General features: G+C 45.3%; 1 protein-coding gene across 1 annotated transcript in view; it reads left to right on the top strand.

Moving 5' to 3' along the window:
* hmcn2 (hemicentin 2) overlaps positions 1–13,810 on the top strand; it is a 52,729-nt gene that overhangs the window by 5,648 nt on the left and 33,271 nt on the right. The window contains exons 5-22 of the mRNA XM_008306028.1: positions 3,780–3,951; positions 4,076–4,182; positions 4,272–4,392; positions 4,495–4,758; positions 4,878–5,022; positions 5,446–5,567; positions 5,818–6,090; positions 6,529–6,670; positions 6,969–7,096; positions 7,670–7,783; positions 7,876–8,034; positions 8,129–8,323; positions 9,305–9,400; positions 9,515–9,642; positions 9,734–9,878; positions 10,711–10,823; positions 12,247–12,406; positions 12,571–12,730. Coding sequence (XP_008304250.1) covers positions 3,780–3,951; positions 4,076–4,182; positions 4,272–4,392; positions 4,495–4,758; positions 4,878–5,022; positions 5,446–5,567; positions 5,818–6,090; positions 6,529–6,670; positions 6,969–7,096; positions 7,670–7,783; positions 7,876–8,034; positions 8,129–8,323; positions 9,305–9,400; positions 9,515–9,642; positions 9,734–9,878; positions 10,711–10,823; positions 12,247–12,406; positions 12,571–12,730 — 2,744 coding nt within the window. The remainder of the gene's footprint in view (positions 1–3,779; positions 3,952–4,075; positions 4,183–4,271; positions 4,393–4,494; positions 4,759–4,877; positions 5,023–5,445; positions 5,568–5,817; positions 6,091–6,528; positions 6,671–6,968; positions 7,097–7,669; positions 7,784–7,875; positions 8,035–8,128; positions 8,324–9,304; positions 9,401–9,514; positions 9,643–9,733; positions 9,879–10,710; positions 10,824–12,246; positions 12,407–12,570; positions 12,731–13,810) is intronic.

Here is a 13,810-nt window from a genome sequence, read left to right as displayed (position 1 = left end):
ACAACACGCTTCACACTTTTAAAATTTGACTGGTTCTGATCAGTGAGAAAATCTGCTAACAGAGAGCATGGAAAGAAAACCATGCTAATGTGCTGTCACACTTGGCCCATGATGTGTTCTCTTAATGCCAACCTTTGTCATCAGTAGGCTGAAGCACTGATCAAAAATGAGAACTGCAGGGGTTTCAAAGAGGCTCGTAACGTAGATGCAGTTTTGCATTGTTGGATCTTGTGCTGCAATCATTGACTGTATTTGAAAATGTGCATATTCTCGACACCCATAGGGTTCCTGAAGAGCAGTTTTGAAGCTCAGTGTGGTGGCTCCGTCCATTGCAATTTTGGCAACACCTCACTCTGCCTAACTCCCGGCTAATCCAAAAATGAGCAAAGCGGTGGAGCGTGAGTGGAGCTGAGGCAGGACATGCACACATCTCTGGGCCATGGACTGTCCTGTGACGGCATCAAGCTGTCAGTCAAAGCAGCCATGCTCGTAATTATGCATAACTTTAAGCCTCAATACAATTTAAATGGGTGAGTTGTATAAAAATTCCCCCCCATTCAGTTGTCTTCGACGGGTAAATTAGCTGTAGACACCAAAACTGTTTTTATAACCAGGTTGTAAACATATTTATTTTTGCTATAAAGCTGGTCATTTTACCATTGGGTTTTGTGGGGATTTACTCTCTTGGAACCAGTCTCATGTGGCCATTCAAGGAACTGCAGGTTTTGGCACATCAGTGTTGCCTTCACATATCAGCTTTAACATATTTCTTTATGATTAAATATAAATTAGCAAATTAGAGAATGCATCTGTGAACTGTTTCATCTGTAAAAGATCAGAAAACATAAAAAACTATGAAAAAATAAAAAAGCCTAGGAATGCCAGTGAAAGCGTCTCTGTAGTCCAAACTGATGCCAAAAATCTAAATATATTAATTTTCTGATAATGTAAGAAAAAAGCTGTCAATTCTTCCATTTTAGATGGTGTGACTATTGTTGTTATTTTTTCTTTACTTAAAAATGACTTAAATTACTTTTAAAATATCCCCCCAAAAAAGCTGCTGACTGATCTGCTGTCAATTGACTAATTCGTTAATTAGAGGTGAAAAAAGCACTCAGATAGGTAAAAGTAGCAATACCACCATGTAGAAATACTCTGTTACAAGTAAAAGCTATGTGTTTAAGTTTATACTTGGCTTGGCTTCAAAATACACTTAGAGAAATCAACAGTAAAAGTACTAGCAGAATAGCATATTTTTGAATATTATATATTAGTGGGTTATAATAACTGATGTATTAATGTGTCCATCACTTTAATGCTGGAGCTTGTAAAGGTGACTTTTAACTGCTTTATATCGTTTATCTGCTGGATAGCTTGGGATTTTCCCCTTAGGCAACAGAGTTTTACCGTATTCTATAATATTACATTATAATTTATTAAATGCTTATACTTTGCATTTTAAAGTTAATGTGCAAAGCAACAAGTAAATAAAGTTAAAATAAATATAGTGGACTAGAGGTAAAAAGTAGTGGAAAATTGACATAATCAAGTCAAATGCGAATAGCTCAAAACTTAAGGTAACGTTCTTATTTACTTCCTAACAAGGCAATTAATCCATCAATCTTTGTAGATTTTGTAGGATCTGGCTGGTTGTTGTGTATTTCTACTTTGCAAGGTGCGCATGCACTCAACTCAAGTGCCTGGAGGAATCATTTTTGTAACATTGCCCTTATGGTTTCCTCATTATGTGGCATTATGCGGTGGGGAGTTAAGGGGGTGGTAATGGTTGTCAGGCATAAAATGAAACTCAGGTAACACTTATCCTCAGTTGCCCTCTTGAGTGCGCTAAACAAAGGCAGTGCCTATAGTGTGGCTGCCTCCCTGAAATACAGGTCGCTGTGACAGACAGAACCTGTGTGTGTTGAAACTCCCACTGAGAAGGAGCAGGGGGTCCATCTGGGACCCGTACACTCTAATAACCTTGATTTGTAGCGGGATGTCTTCCTGCAAATGTCGGTGGTTGCGGTGTTTAAACCCGGGTAAAGACTAAATTGACCCCCGCCCACTGGGAGGTCTGGACTCAAGCTGTTCTGATTAACCACAACATGGTCACATATTCCTTGTTAAGGTAGCGTACCTGGACGGGTGATTGGAATATACCATCAGCCCAGCCTTTACTAACGCTGCTTCTCTGGCCCATCTGTCGTGCTTCTATGAATAGCAGGGAGGGTTTCTTCCTGTAACAGCCCTGTAAGCCTGTTCAACTGAGACATGCTGGATGATGTTTCACAGGACTTAAGATCCTCTGCATTCCCAGTGGTTGAGCCTGGGAGTGGCTGCAGAACTCAGCATGTTTCTCCAGACCCAAAGTGGCCCGGACAACCAGTTGACCCATCTCTGCGCTCCACTTCCTTTTATCTGAGCTCTGAGAGCCGACAAATGCCTACTTCTCTCTGCTCTCTTGCATAAGACATAGACACTGTCCTGGGGCAGATGTAGGTCACTTCTTAGCAGTTTCCTGCCCTGCTGGTGATGGCTGCACATGTGGCAGACATTACAGCTGTTTCCAGTTGTAAAACGGCGAGAGGAACCAGCTGCTGTCAGCACCCAGCGGACCTGATAGACAAAAAGTGGAGGCCTGATAATTAAATTATCAAAGGCTTTCCTTGTTTCGATTTTTGTAAATGTCTTAAAATGTGTTGCTGTTGGCTCCGTCTCCAAAGGGCCCACTGAAGAGATGTTTTCAGTTTGTTTCATTGCAGACGCAGCTCGACTATAATGTCTCTCTATATGGGGTCAAAAACAATACTAGACAGCAGTTGCTTGTTAAGTATTTGGAAGATGGAAGAGATTTGGTCTGTTGTGGCCTCTGAAATGAGACTGTGAAATGTCAATGGGTTTAGCTGCTTCTGTTTTCATTTTAGAGAAAACAAAAGGAAAACTGTACTCCTAATCAAAACAATGACAGTACCGATACCCTGTGGGTCAAACACCTGTCAAAACTGAAATTCTATACAGTTAGATCTTTCTTTAGGGAGCCACTGCGGGACATTATAGTATAAGTAATGACTGGTTTTACCATTAAATGTAATCAACCTGTCCACCGTTATGTCAGCCTTTGGGTAATCTTTGCTTGGAGTGAAGGAATGAGTCAGTAGTGAGTCTCCTGCAATCCTAATGTGTCACTATCTGACCTCATCTGGTTTCTTAAGCTGAACCTGTTCTACAGAAAAGTGGGTAACAGTCATTTCTGTCCACAAATGATCTTTCCTGTTCGTCTGGCAGATACCAGTGAATTTACTGTTCGGGGTTATGTCTAAAACATAAGTAACCTCACCCCCTCACCCCCCTCACCGCTCCATCCACCGCTGCTTTCTGTTCTTAGGAACAAGCTTCATGATTCATGAAAGCTGTGATTCAGGAGAGGGACTACTGGCTGACAGACTTCCACTGTGAGAGACGCTCTTCTGGGAATACATGCTTGAGAGTGCAGAAAACTGTATGTTATCAGTTTGACAGCTGAGCTGCTTCACTTTTCCTTTGTTTAGGCAAAATCCCTCTAAGGAATACTTTTGCGATGAAAGAATAGTCCGAAGACAAAGAGCAGGGAAGGGAGACAGTTTTAGGGGAAAGGCCACGGTTGTGTCTTTCCTGTCCCTGTCCCTGGTCTTCCTAAGTTGGGAGGAGATCTCTGACAGTTTGCGTGATGAATGCGTCTCCTCTAGCGTGACATGCTTCTAGCTTATGCTTCTGTAATGCTGCTTTTTTTCTCCTGCCAGGTTTTGAAGTGGGTAGAGGAGACAGTTCAGGCCATGAAGGTCCACCTGCTGTCGTCCAACCATGACGGTGCCCAGGAAAACAAATGGGAAGTGCCCTTTGACCCCAGCCTCAGGGAGGTCACCGTGTCGCTCAGTGGACCGGCACCACAGATTGAGCTCAGCGATCCCTTCGGTAGACAGCACATTCATGCTGCTTCTATCTATTCTTATCAATTCACAGTATTATCCATACCTCCATAAAAGGAGAGATATGTTTTGCAGTGAAAATAAACTCTGTTTTTGTCTCCTTTTCCAAGGTCGTGTAGTCGGTGTAGAGCAGGGCCTTAAAGAGCTGTTGAATATTCCCAATTCTGCTCGTGTCATCAACCTGAAGTTTCCCAGACCTGGAGCCTGGAAACTGAAGGTGCTCTTTTAGAGAATAATCCATAAATCTGTTTCTCTGAGTATTTTATGATAATGGGCTAATTGAAAAGTGTTACTTTCTTTCTGAAGGTAAGCTGCACTGGGCGTCATACTCTGAGGGTTACAGGGGTCAGCAATCTAGACTTCCGCGCTGGTTTTTCCAGTGTACCTGTTTCAGAGTTCAACCACACCAGAGAGAGACCAATAAAAGGTGCCGGACATGCTTCTGTTAGCCTCTTGAGTCTTATTTGACGGGGAACATGTGCAGAAGTTGACTTCATTACCGTCTTTTTTTTTTTTTTTTGTCTCCCAGGACTTCCAGCTCATGTTTTGCTAAAATGCACAGGCCTGAAGCCCCCAGGTCATCTGAGCCATGTGGAGCTCATATCAGGCTCAGGCCGCTCCTTGCGTATGATCCCCGTACCTTTGCCTTCAGACCTCGGCCAACAGGGGCTGTGGAGTCTCCCGGAGTTCCGAACCCCTCCCCAAAGCTTCTTCATCAAGGTGACGGGCAAAGACGAGGAGGGCTACCGCTTCCAGAGGCTGTCCAGTGTCTCCTTTACCAACATCGTTCCAGGCAAGAACTCCCCCCCTTGCCTTCCTTTGGACATATCTAACAAAAGCCAGTCTACAGTGTCTCTCACACCCCATCAGTCTCTCTGGTAACCTTTAACCTTCGTCTCCTCCCTCGGGCAGATCCCCCAGCTGTGAGCATGCCTGATGTGGTGAAGGGCTTTTATATGCAGCCAGCGGTGATTGCCTGCTCGGTGGAGAGTGACGTTCCCTATAGACTAAGATTCACCAGAAGTGGGATTACATTGGGAGAGGAGAAGCTCTTTCAGTGAGTCTTTCCTCCGTTTGCTCAGCACTCTGCAACATTGTGCTCATTTTCCTTCAGATACCAACTGATGCTGTAGCTTCACCTGCTTTAAAAAGCTAATTAAGTCACTCACTGCTGTTGCCGATGAGCCCGTCTGTAAAGCATTAGTGCTGCCTGACTCCTACACTTTATTGGCTCATCTGTTAGTAAACGGGTATACACAGTCTATTTTGTGAACATTACATATTCGATTGGGTCATCTTGAAAAATCAACAAAGCGGCTATTCTTTCTTGGTGTTGATGGTCTGCTTTGAATTACATTCATGAAGTGAAGCTGACTTGTGGCATAAACAGAGTGTGCGGGCCAGAGATACTAATTGAATGTGACGTAAAATAGGATTTTGTCAAACTCCAGCCAACAATCTAAATGTGTCTTTGTGTCAGGAATTCTGCCATCGCATCCTGGGAGATTTCTAAGGCTTCAGCAGAGGATGAAGGCCTGTATGAGTGCGTAGCGCAGAGCAGTGCAGGACAGGGACGGGCATTAACACAGTTAACTGTTAGAGGTATGTCACACACACACAACAAGCACACACACACCTCCTCAGCTGTTTTGCCTCTGTGTGTTGTCGTCATAGCAAAGCTTTTAAATAAGCTCCGGACATTATTTTTTTAAGCAGTATTTCATGTCTAAAACAAAAACCAGATGCAAACTATGCCAGCGCAAACATTTGTTTTACAAAGTAAACTCATCTGCGGTTTGTTCACCGCTGATAACACCGGTTTGATGTTTTGCTTGTGTTTCCACTAAAACAGAGCCTTCTCCGGTCTTGAAGCCTGCAGTAAATGTAACTTCCTCAGTGGGAGGCGTGGCCGTGCTGTCCTGCCAGGTGCAAGGCTCCATGCGCCACAACTTGACCTGGCATCGAGCGGGTCATACCATCCGGGCTCGCGCCGGGAGGGTGAAGCTGCTGCCCAACTCGTCCCTGCAGATCAGCGGAGTGCGGAGTCAGGATGCTGGAGACTACCACTGTGTGGCCACCAACGCCCACGGAGACAGCAGAATCACCGTGTGGCTTCTGGTCCCAGGTACGGTAGGAAGATACCCTGCAGATCATCTGCTCAAACACTTAACACACTGGGGCCTCATGGCTCCTCTCAGGCCCCCGTCATCTGGTTTCCATTATTGACTTAACTTCCTCGCAGTCAGATTGAGCCACTTCTCTACAGAAAGATTTCTCATCAGCTAAAACTGATGCTTGTTGAGAAGTGCGGCTTCTATTGCGAGCGTACACGCAGATGTTTGTAATGAATTTCGAAAACAGCCAAATAAACGTGAGATCTGTCTTCACTAAGATCTCACAGTCATGTTATCAGACATGGAGCGCTTGGTAATTGCATTGTAGCCCTCAGCATCGACATTCCTGCTGTTAAACTTGTGATTGGGAAGTTATAAATGACATCATGCAGCCATGACAAGGCCCTGACTCATCGTCAGCTTTTTTGCACGTGTGGCTCCAATTGCAGAGGCTCCTTCTGTGGTAGTTCGCCCTCCAACCCAGGCTTTCTCTCGTGGGGATGAGATCCGCCTGGTCTGCTCAGCGTCCGGCTCCCCTCCTCCCCAACTCTTCTGGAGCCATGGAAACATGCTCCTAACTAATCGGCCGAGGTAAGGGAGCTCTCAGCCCACTCAGCACCTCTGGCACAGAGGACTCAGAGAGTCATTACATTCCACTTCAGCTACATGTGTGAATGCCACATCTTGTTTGCATCGCTTTGGAAATTTACATCTATTGATATAAAATCCTCCCCCCCCCAACCCGCAAGTATTTTATATGTCTGTGTCAAGTACATATACAAAGAAATATTTCTCTCATGATACCTAACAACATCAGAGATGAATTTCCGTTTTACATCTGCATTTGTAATCATAAACAAATGCTAATTCTGTCAAACATGTGATACAGGTTGAGTGTAAACCAGCACGGCGTTCTTACTATTAGAGGGGCCCTACCAGAGGATGCTGGCAACTACACGTGTCAGGCCACCAATGAGGCTGGGACTGCCTTTCAGTCTGTGCCACTTACTTATGCAGGTAAATAAGACATGCTGTTGTTGGAATTACCCTTTTGTTGCTTGGCGTCTCTTTCATGGCTTAGCATTCACTTCTGCCCGCAAATTGACACGACACGTTGTTTTCCTCTGAGTTGCTGACTGTTGATCAGGCGCATTTACTTTGAATACAGTAGAAACAAGTGTAACCACGTACTGCTTTTTCTCACATAGTACAATATTTTGTTTCTTGTTTTTTGAGTGCTGACAGTTGTAGGCCTTAAGTTTCAGTCATGGCTGTCAGTTAGTGCTCAACAGAAACCTTAACGCTGATGGACTGTGGCAGCTTCTTCCCGGGGCTCGCTGATATTATACACACTTTTGTCTGTGAATGTCATTTTTAACAACATTGATCTGTCAAAGCGGTGAAAGCTTTGTGAAATAGATCATTTTGTGCTTTCAGCTCAGCCTCAGGTTTTCTTGTAGCACTTGCAGCTTTAAGCCAACATTCCATTACTGTTATTTCTGCATATAGTTCTGCGGCACGAGAACACTGCGATAAAATATAAAAATCCCTACTAATTCCAACTGCATCTTCCTGTTTTCTTTCCTGCAGAGGCCCCAAGAATAACAGTGGTCCAGCAGGTTGTGATTGTATCTGTTGGTGGTGATGCAACTCTGCAGTGCGAAGCCACAGGCGTTCCTTCTCCCCTTGTCCACTGGTTCAAAGGTAAGCCAAGGCCAAATGCAATGCGGATGTTAAAAATAAATGAGGAATTGTCTTTGCTAGAGACCGACATGGTTATTTTGCTGTGTTTCCAGGTGAGCTCGAGGTGGGCTCGGCTCCTTTTGTTGAGCAGGACGTACACCGGGGGACCCTTCACATCCGAGGGGTGCAGGAGATCGACGCCGGTCGGTACAGCTGTGTGGCGAGCAGCTCTGCAGGAACCTCATCTGGCACCGTCAGTCTGGAGGTTGGAGGTGAGACCACACTTCAGCGTTCCATATAAAACTAATTTTTCTCTCAAATCTACTCTAAGGGAAAATACATCTTGCACCTCTCGTCCTTCCACAGCGGGCCCATTGTTCTCTGAGGCGCCGGCTGACGTGACCGCTAACGTAGGGGAGAACATCACCCTTCCCTGCATCGCCCGAGGTTCCCCACAGCCGACAGTGACCTGGCGCAGACAGGACGGCAGACAGATTCTTCCAAGGACAGACAGCCACAGCAGAACAATGCAGCTGGAGAACGGACACCTTCTAATCCAGAGTGAGTTATCCATGACACAGTATCACAGCGGAGAGCTTTGGGCTTCAGTGCGGCCTAATGCAGCTTCACGGTTTCCTTTCACTGGCTGGCGTGACTCAAATTTTCTAAGCGAGTATATATAGATGAGGTGCAGCCTTTCATATCAAATTCAGCTAACATTTTCTTAAGAGAGGGGAGCAACAGGATGTCATGACCATTGGTAAAGTTACAGTTACAGATACCTCTCAAGTATCCATCCTACTATAAGGACTTGCCTAAAAATGCAACTACTGCTCTTAATCGTTCTGCCAGAGTAGGTGTCTCTTTTTGTGAGTCTCCTCATCAGGACAAAGGGGAATTTCAGTGTTGCAGCACAAAATATGACTAATCTTTACCATCCACGATCCTTTGTCCTCCTGAGACTAAATGTTTATAGCGTGTAATATAATATTGGAGAGGAACTGACATATTTGCATGAGCTGCTTCTGTCACTGTTTCCATTTGCGGCTGCCGTATGACCTAATTAATTCAATCTGCCGCACATGGCTTTATTTTGTACCTGCTGTCGTTTTGGTAAATGTCGCTGTTCACATTGTGCAACGGACGAACTCCACCATTTCTCCCCATCCTGCTCCTCACTGCTTTACTCTAATGCTTCCTGTCATCACTCATTTTCACACCGGCCCGACTGTCTGAACATAAGAATTGAATTATTCGTTGATGTTCCAACATGTGATCTCTAGGGAATTTCCTGAGGGGGACACGTGTGTCAGCAGCCTGGCAGCTGAGCCAAACCCATTAATCCCGTTATTTTCTATTTTTATCTCCTAATTACAGCGCAGTCAAACCAATAATACCACTTGTTATTGAGCAGAGGTCTTGCATGGGCATATTTTTCTTGATAAACTGTTTTCTTTCTTTGCAGAAACAATTCTTAGAGACGCTGTTTATCTCAGATGTCCAGAGTGTGACATGTTTCTAATGATGTGTGTTTGACTGTAGGTATCTGGCTGGATGATGAAGGATTATACATCTGCGAGGCCAAGAACCAGTTTGGAACCATCAAAACTGAGGTCACAGTTAGCGTAACTGGACTGGGTATGCTGGTGTAGACTTTTTTGGGATACAATTTGTGTATTTTACAAAAGCAGAAACTGAAATACCTGAATGTCCTCCTGCTCTTGTTCCATGTTTGTCTTTGTTTTCCTGCAGAGCCCCCTCTTTTGGCCCAACCTGCCCCAATCATCACCACCGGTGTCGGTCAGTCTCTCAGTATTCCTTGCATGCTCTTGGATGGAATACCTCTTCCAGAAAGACACTGGTCTCAAAATGGAAAACCTGTAAGCCCGGCGAGTATTTTACTAAAACACGTCTCTCACATCGATCGTGCTTGTATTCCTGTGTGACGAGAATATTTTTCCATTTTCACAGCTTCAGCTGAACGGGAGAATGTTCTTGAGGAGCGATGGCAGTTTGTACATCGAAAGAACCGTCCCCGAGGACAGCGGGACGTACGTCTGCACTGCCGTGAATGTAGCGGGGTCCATGAACATCACAATCAGCCTGGAGGTCCACGGTAGGAGAGCAAAAGGAATAGTCAGAAAGCTTATTTCTTGCCAAGAATCACATGAGAAAATCAACACTCATACTAACTGTGAAGCCAGAGCCAGCAGACAATTAAGTAGCTCAGGATGATGATTGGGAACAGTGGGGAACTGATAGCTTGGCTCTGTCTAAAGGTACCTTGCAAATACCCCACGAAGTCTGCGGCTCAGCAAGTAATTGTTGCAGATAAATCACAAATTGCGGGTGCAGTTTCAGTTCAAAGTTCAGTCACTTGACCTTTCGGTACCTCCACTGATCTATGTAAAGAGACATCACGGTGCAACACAATTGCTATAATGAGCCAGACGAGCCATTTCTCTGTGCTTCCACTCTTCCAGTCATCTCCTGGCTCTGGCTTCATATCGAGCAAACCGTAATAAAATTGGTATCAATCTTCCCATCCCAGCAAGAGAGCATGTAAGCCTATTTCCCAAAGTGTCATGGAATTCCTTCAAGTAGTCGAATACAGTTTCTCAGAGCCTGAGACACTGGCGGGTTTGGACCACGGGCTACAGCCAACAATGTGCTGACTAAGCCTAGACAACAAAGATATGTCAACGAGTCGACCACCTGCTGTCATCGTAGTGAGAGGGTTCATTTACTGCGTGCTTTGATGAATGGGGTCATTTTGTTCATGGGCACGTAATGACAGACAGGCCAGATTACGGTTCATCATCAGTTTGTAATGAAGAAATGCCTCAAACGCTGATGCAGCTGGCTGGCTAAGGCCCGTGATAATGCTGTGGGGCCGTTTCTTCACGGTCAGCCAGACAGCTGTGTTTTATGACCCACTTCTCCCACAGTGCCCCCAGAGATCAACGCGGGTCCGTACCACTACATAGCCAACGAGGGCGTAGCCATCACACTGTCATGTGAGGCCAGCGGAGTTCCCAAGCCAGATGTTGTCTGGTCCAAGGTAGGACGTCACACACACACACACGCACACATGCACACACACACACACCCACACACATACAGACAGACAAAATGTAAATCTGCTCTCCTTAATGATCACTTTGGCTGCATCCCATAAACTCGAGCATGACTAGGTCTAATTCCCATAGCATTATCTAGTGAGGGTCACATTTGGCATCCATTTAGCTTAAAATTAATCATCATTAATACTTTGGGAATAGTTGTTGATATCATAGCTAGACCAAGCTGGTTACAGTCAAACAAAATCAGGTGGTGATGGGTGTAATTTTAAACCGATCCAGTCTTCAGTGGGTTATTATTTTAGCAATGATAACAGAAGACATCTTCGTCTAATAATGCATTCATTTAGTACTTACTTCTTTAACTTAAGTCACATCCCAAAAAAATCATTAAAAAATGTGTCCTCCTGCCATTTTATTTTACACAAACCTCCGTAGCACTTAAAATTACCTTTACCTCTTGTGATTGAATTTACATGAACAAAATGATTTCATTTATTTTCACATTAACATATTCAAACTGTCTCTTGCTCTGACCTTTTCTTTGATTTGCCTCAAAACATCACCAACAATAATAATTTGTGCTGCAATCAAGGCTTGATTAACCTGACCAGGGAGGATGTAACCATGGCAACGTTACCATATTGCTGCTTCGCTGGGAGAAATCACTCAGTGCTATATTGTATGTTGGAAATCTATTTAAAACTGGCCCTGCATCACCTTCCAGTACAGCACTTCATCATATCACAAGAGAGAAAACTTAAAGGTGATGTGCATCCAGGCTGAACCAGCGCTCAGCCAGTGTTCACCCAGACAAAATGTGAACTTTATCACTGCATGTGTCAGGCAGTGCTTCTCTTCTCCTACAATATGATCAGCCAGTGAAATCCGACATAAATCCAATCAGTCGTTATCTCAAATAGCAATTTACAGTGTAAGTAGAGTATGCAATGGATTTAACAACTGCAGCCATTAAAAAGCAGTGATTTGCGCTTTTCCGTGCAGAAGTAACGAGACAAAAACACGCCAGAGTAAATAGCATTACATACTCCGCATTACTGAGCGGGTCAACATGCTGATTGTTTCCTACATATTGCTGAAGTGAGCTAAATCTGTCTTCCTTGCTTTTCCCCTAACATTTGCAGAGTGGTACTCTAGAGTCAAGTAAATTTATTTTCATGTCAGATAAAAGTGAATCTGTAAAAGCAATTTTGTGTTCAAAGCAAGTGCAAGCGGAGCAGGCTGCATTCTTGTGCGTGCATATTGTGGACAGAGAGAGATTCAAGGGGGTGGTCTGTAATTACATTAGACATCAAAGGTTGGGTTGTAAACCTTAAACTAAGCTGTGCGGACGGCTTTTTACAGTATATTCTGTCTGGTCTTGTGCCCCTGCCGTTCTTCCAGGGGAGGCAGCCTCTGCCCAGGGACCGCCTCCCTCCTCAGTCTGACTCCGACGGACACCTCCACATCCCCCACCCTGCTGCCACCGACGCAGGCATCTACATCTGCACTGCCACCAGTCCTGTGGGCTACGCCAGCCGAGAGATCCAGCTCAGTGTCAACAGTAAGGCGAATAAATGTTTGACAACAGTCACCCAAGCGCAGCGGTGTTTGATGTAACACCGTCTGAGCTCAGTCTGCAGTTGATATTCACAATCAAACAATGTCCTATTTAGAGATACAGAGCAGGTTTCTTACAGCTTATTTCCCCCCTTTCTTTTCTCCAAGCCATGCCAAAGATAATGGGTGTGAGTGGCCATGACAACACAGTAAAGATGGCTGCAGAGGTGGGAGCAGAGGTGGTTCTACCATGCGAGGCCCAGGGAAGTCCTTCTCCTCTGGTCACGTGGAGCAGAAACGGGCATCCCATCCCCCCCGTCACAGCAGGGTAAGAGGAGGTGTTACCTCACTCTGGCAGGCTCGCGATGAAATTACTCCAGCATCGAGTGGCAAAAGACAAAAGTTCTCACCATACCTCACTTCTGACTTAGCTAATATCTGACTCAGCTTTTACGAGGGACTCTGGCTGAAGCTGGCTGCCATTCAAAGCTGCTGCTAATGTTGGGCGTTCATTTGGAGATGCCTTTTGAAGGGCAGCGAGGCAGAGGCAGCAGCAGTCTGCCTGAGGAGGCTGTGTGCGGGCTTCACTAGTTTGGCTGAAGTGAAGAGGAACATCTGGTCCCACACGGTTCCCGATGCCTGGCTTTCATGTGTGGTCAATCTGGGTGCAGACAGGCTGGCTGACTGGAGGCACAGACTGGATAGATGACAGACAGACTCTCCGGGCCAGACACCAGATCGAATGGTTTAGGGGAGATAGAGGAATGACAGAGGGGGCTGAAAAGCTGCGGTGACTCAGATACAGTATGACTTGTGTGGGGCCAGGAAGAAGGAAACAGTGGGGGTGGAGTGGGGGGAGTGCCAGGACAGGGGAGGAAAACGAACTGACAGAGGAAGAGATACTAGCCCTGTCTGCCTGATGTTCGGATTCCCTGGGGTGCTGCAGCAGTAAAACAACTTGCTGACTCTTTACTAGTCCTGTCTGATGAGAATAACACATCTCCGTGAACAACCCCCACATCAGGCCATGCTTTGCATATACAGGACCTGTGGAAACAGGCGGGCTGTGTAAAGAGAGATTCATTCTCTCCAGCTACACTCTGTGGGTCAGAGGAAATGACCGGGGGGGAGGTCTGCTGATTGTTGAAACAACTTAAATCAGTGGGCGGTAAGATTTCTTCCATATCCATTCAGCCTAGTAGTGGCAAAAAGGCAGGAGAGATATTCAACACTGGGTCAGTGGATTTGTTCGTTCTAGACCTAATCCTGATGAGACCAATTTGTCCCAGTTAGTCTTTGAGCCAGACTGTGTACACAGATGACTTGACACCAATGTGGGGAGTGATGGATGAGCGAGAGGGGTGGCTCATGTCTTGTGTGTTTGTGTTCAGTCTCCACCGGAGGACTG

The sequence above is a fragment of the Stegastes partitus genome, unplaced genomic scaffold (assembly GCF_000690725.1).
Source record: "Stegastes partitus isolate 25-593 unplaced genomic scaffold, Stegastes_partitus-1.0.2 Scaffold44, whole genome shotgun sequence".
In the NCBI taxonomy this organism is placed as follows: domain Eukaryota; kingdom Metazoa; phylum Chordata; class Actinopteri; family Pomacentridae; genus Stegastes; species Stegastes partitus.
The sequence above is the reverse complement of the archived record's forward strand: the minus strand, read 5'-3'. Positions and strand labels throughout refer to the sequence as shown.